A 4,895-nucleotide genomic window follows, 5' to 3' on the forward strand; every position below is an offset into this window, starting at 1 on the left:
GACAAAAAAACCTTGATGAACATCATGAAAAGTTGTGTGATTCTACACAACATGATCCTAGAGGATGAGAGAGGGTTAAACCACCCTTGTTTCTATGACAATGTTGGTACCCGTGTGCAACCGGAAAGAAACCCTTCTCGCATACACGCTTTTCTTCAAGCACATCGTCAGATTGAGGATGCAACCACTCATGGTCGACTCCGGGATGATCTAGTAGAGCACCACTGGCAGTTGGATGGGCGGCGCATTGGCCCATGATGTATCTTTGTTTTGCTTTTCTATGTCCTATTTGATTCGAACAATTAGTGTAATTTGCTCAAACATTGTTGTAATAATTTGAATGATTATTGTTTTATTCGGTGTTGTAATAATAACTAGAATGATTATTGTTTTATGTCAATTGTGATGGAATTTGTGATATATCATATGATGAAATGTGATGAAATGTGTGATATATGAAATGACAGTTTTAAAGGTTGGGGTTGAGGCAAAGACTAGAACCCTCAAATCCAACCCTTAAAGCAGTTTACGGGTTGGGTTTGAGGGTTCTAGTCTTTGCCCCTGTTTTTCAACCCTTAAAAGTGTCAAAAACTGGCACTTCTCAACCCTTAAAACTGCTATAAGGGTTTGAGGGTTTGCGGGTTCTACTAGTAATGCTCTTAGCTAGCCCAACTTGTGATTATTATAGCGGTGGCGCCGTCCTAGGTAGTATATGGGTTCTGCGATCGATAGTGTGGACGAAAGGCAGCGCCCCGTGCTATAAATCCCACATGAAGCTCCGACTGTTTCTGGGTCAACACACCACACTCATGGAGCAGCAGCACAATGACCACAGTGCCATGGGCGTCGCTACTCCCTCCTGCTCATCCTCCACCACATCATCTTTGGACTCGTTTCCATTCGACTCGAGCTTGAGTAGCGGCGAGATGCTTGACGCGGAAAGGAGTCCTCGGCCCAAGAAGCGAGCACTCTCGGCAGCACCGTCGTACATCGGCGTGCGCGCGCGGCCGTGGGGACGGTTCGCGGCGGAGATCCGAGACTCCACGCGTGGCGGCGCACGGGTGTGGCTGGGCACGTTTCAAACTGCCGAGGCCGCCGCGATGGCCTACGACCAGGCGGCCCTGTCCTCGAGGGGCGCGGCCACGGCGCTCAACTTTCCCCTGGAGCGTGTCCAGGACTCGCTCTGCGCGCTCGGCGCCACCGCCACTGGCTCGTGCATGGGAGGTTCGCCCGTCCTGGCGCTCAAATGGCGCCACTCCTGTAGACGGAGGCGCAACAAAGCCGAGATATTGAACGATGCGGCGACAGCCAGGGTGAAAAAGAAGAAACGGTTCATCGTGGAGCTGGTGGACCTGGGTGCCGAGTACCTGGACGAGCTTCTCAGAATTACCTGTAATACAGCTTACTAGTAGTATACAGAAAATTCAACTTGGAGTACCTGAGTTTGTGTAGTCCGGTGAATCATATTGTCAGTCCGTGTCTAGCGCGTCTGTGTGAATATTTGCAGCCCCGATTTACCCCCATGATTTTTATCCATTTCTCACATGATTTACACTTGATCTTCGACCCGGTCGATGCCGGCAATGATGGTGTTTGGGGTTCTTTTTCCTCTTTGGAGGCATTGACGGCAAGTACTTCCACTCTTTGGAGGCATTGATGGTACTTGTCATGCCATATTTTTAAAGTTTATTGAAAATGTTCTGTAGCTCAAATATGGCCGGACTCTTTGCCTTGGCTTGGTGGGGTGGTCGTGTGGCGGTGTCCGGTGTGGGGGCGATTTTGGGCGAGAGCTCCCCTTTTGCGTATTGAAGTTTATTGTTTTTTATTGGAAATGTTCTGTAGCTCAAATAGTTTGTTCGGCTGACCATTTGTCTAAAGGGTGTGGCAATGGTGATGCCTCTTTCTCCTTCCAGTTCTATGTTGAGGAGACATAGAGTTGTGAGCACCTACAATCGTACGCCTCAAACCCATCTCAAAGGTCCAGGCGGGTGGACCGGTCACAAAAAACCGATCCAACCAGACGCCTCAAACCGATCTCAAACACCCTGAATGATCGACACCTATCATATCCAGCCCAAATGTAGAGCGGATATGAGGCGGCCCGGACGCATCCGCCCAGCCCACCTTTGCCCACAGCGACCCCATAAAATCATCATCCGGAACCAAACCCTAACTTCACTTCACTCCACTCAACTCCTGAGCACCGGCGACCATGGCCAGCACCGGCAGCCACTTCGGCGGCTACGGCGACGATGACGGGGATGCCTTCCTCCGCGATGGTGCCAAAGACGAGCACAAGCCGGCCCTTCGCATCGCACAACAATGCTCGCTGGTGGAGATGGGCGGCGGCTCCGGTTTCGATGCGGCGCCGCCTATCGCCCAAGGCCGCAGCGCCAACGCCAGCGCCGGCCCTTCCCTCCCCGCACATGTATCTGTGAGGAAAGCTCAATCGGTGCTGCCCGTCCATCGACCTCCTCCACCTTCCGCCGCTGCTCCGCACGTGCAACGTTGGGTTCTAGTGCCTGCTCCATCAGTGTCACGGATGCGCACTCCGGAATCGGAGGCGTGTGCCGCCCGTTGCGAGAGGCAGAGGGCAAGGAAGATGGGGACCGCGTCGGACGCGGCTGCACAGTCCTCCCACCGCCACTGTGTGATGCCGGCTCAACGAGGATGAGCGTCTCCTCCAGTGGGTGACCGGCGGTCACTTACGGCGGCGGAGAAGGATGCCCGACGGCTCCGGAGGATCAATGCCAAGCAACTCCGGATCGGCATTGAGCAGTCTGAGCTGGAGGCGGCGGAGGCGGCAAGGGTGGCGAAGCTGAAGTAGGACCGCGTCGTCCGGTGCTTGAAGGGCTACTTTGTATCTCCTCTTCCTCCTCCTATGAAGGTGTCTATAACGACAACCTACCTCCTGCAAAGGGCCAGCGAGAAAGTGCTGAAGCTCGGCCTTCTCTCCGATTATATAATCTAGCTCCTACTGTAATTTGACAGATTGTTGAACTGTGTGAATTATGCCCGTTTGGTCATCTTCTGGTGATGTTTATGTTTGTTTGCAGTCAGTTATGTCCGGTTCCTGTCGATTTTGGTCATTTGGTGATCTACGTAGTATGATGCACGATCTTGTACGTATATAGGGGGCATGTTGGTGGGGCATGGATAGACCAGAGTCGACTGAAAGTGCCTACGGACGTGTGGATAGACCAGAGTACATGCAGGAAGGTAGGTGAGCCGACCACATCCTAGTTTCGCGTACATGCAGTGGGAGGGGGGCTTGTTGGTGAGGCGTGCATAAACCAGAGTCGACTGAAAATTGCCTATGGATGTGTGGGGCCCGCACCCAGTCGGGCCAAGGTGACACTTAGAAGGAATAAAGATGAGTGCTATATATTTGAGGTGCTAGCGTAACAATAAGATATGTTCCTAGTGCGCTAGGGGATCTATTGTACCAAAGATATAAGACTTCCCACCGAGGAATACCAATATTAAGTGACAAAGTATTGATACACCCCAAAGTTCATGTTTCACTATTAATTCCCATGTTCTCGTTATTTCTTCATGTGTAAATAAACCGGAAATTGCACTGTTATAGCATCGTAAATTTGAATATTAGGGGAAATCTGGGTGGCTCAACATGGATAACGGCCACCGTGCGCTTGCGACATGGGTGACCAAGCGTTCACCAAGATAGATGATGACGACCATGCTCTTTAGGATGTCCACACGCTGATGCTTGCCAAAACATTCGTGGGCAAGGACAACAGGACACTATATTAGCCTGGGGGTTCATACTATAGTACTCCGGAGTAAAAAGGTCTCGAGGGAGTAGAAAAGAAGAGTGTTACAATAATAAGAAGGAAAAAAACTAAAACGGTCAAATGGTCCATGGTGTTGGAGAAGGAAAGAGCGTTCTAGAAAATAAAGCGAAAAAAGAAAGAAAGAGTATTCTAGAAAATAAGTAGGAACGAGAACTAAAACTGATGAGGAAGGAGGAAGAAGAAGATGAGGTTGGTGACGTGGTGCTGGTGACGCCAATGAAACGGGTTGACGAAGAGGCTAGGAGTAGAAGATATTAGGGAGGATGAGGAAGAGAAGAACAACAAATATCCCTTCTAGTAATGAATGATGTATGGGCTGGAGGGGGGGAGCTTATTAATGACTAGGAATATTTGCCACTCGCCTCCCACGTCAGTGTGTATATGTGTGTATGTTTTTGTTTCATCGGTTGTAGAATTCAGGGGACATATGATGTCGTTTCGTCATGACATTGACATGTTAAATTGAAGGTATTACAAACTCTAAACAGATGCGAGATATGAGAAATGAAAGAAAAATATTGACACCTATTGCGACAATTAGAAATCTCAAAAAAGATGACATTTTACTGTGTGCATTTGCAAAGTTGAATGAACCTTTAAGAATGACCTCTTTAGTTATTTGTTTTTTTTTGCGGCAATAGTACGTGTAAGTTTAACCCACTCTATTATATTGTGAATATGAAAAATTCTGTCCTTGTTGCAACGAACGACGAAAGTGAGGTGGGTGCCATCCGGTTTTAAAGGAAAGGGCTCCAGCGAGAGATGTCCCGTTACGGTGAGAAACTGAGCGTGAAGGGGAGGATCCGACAGGAAAAAAGTAGGGTGTGTCGTGCAATGGGTTTTTTTTTGTTGGGCCTGCGTGTTGGCGATGACATGGCAGATAGTCCGGACGACCACATTTCTCCCCACATATGGTCTGGATTTCGGAGGACCGGACTGTTCAGACTGTCAAATTTTGCGAGCCTAATCAGCGCTCGTTTGATGTCCAAACATGTCTGAACGTGTGAGGGGGAATAAACTTTGACCTTGAATTCGGCCTTGAAACGTGTGAGTAGTTGATTTATTTATATATGTGTATTA

At 49.2% G+C, this 4,895-nt stretch overlaps 1 protein-coding gene across 1 annotated transcript; it reads left to right on the forward strand.

Annotated features, from left to right (window-relative positions):
- Positions 1 to 809: 809 nt before the first annotated feature.
- Positions 810 to 1,409, forward strand: LOC123038834 (ethylene-responsive transcription factor 1B-like). The gene has a single exon (XM_044462271.1). The coding sequence runs from the start codon at positions 810 to 812 to the stop codon at positions 1,407 to 1,409; it is 600 nt and encodes a 199-aa protein (XP_044318206.1).
- The last annotated feature ends 3,486 nt before the right edge of the window (positions 1,410 to 4,895 follow it).

This window comes from Triticum aestivum, chromosome 2B, assembly GCF_018294505.1.
Source record: "Triticum aestivum cultivar Chinese Spring chromosome 2B, IWGSC CS RefSeq v2.1, whole genome shotgun sequence".
NCBI lineage: Eukaryota > Viridiplantae > Streptophyta > Magnoliopsida > Poales > Poaceae > Triticum > Triticum aestivum.

Bases quoted from the DNA above. Each gene is read 5' to 3' on its own strand.
- LOC123038834 (XM_044462271.1), top strand. From the start codon at position 810: ATGGAGCAGCAGCACAATGACCACAGTGCCATGGGCGTCGCTACTCCC.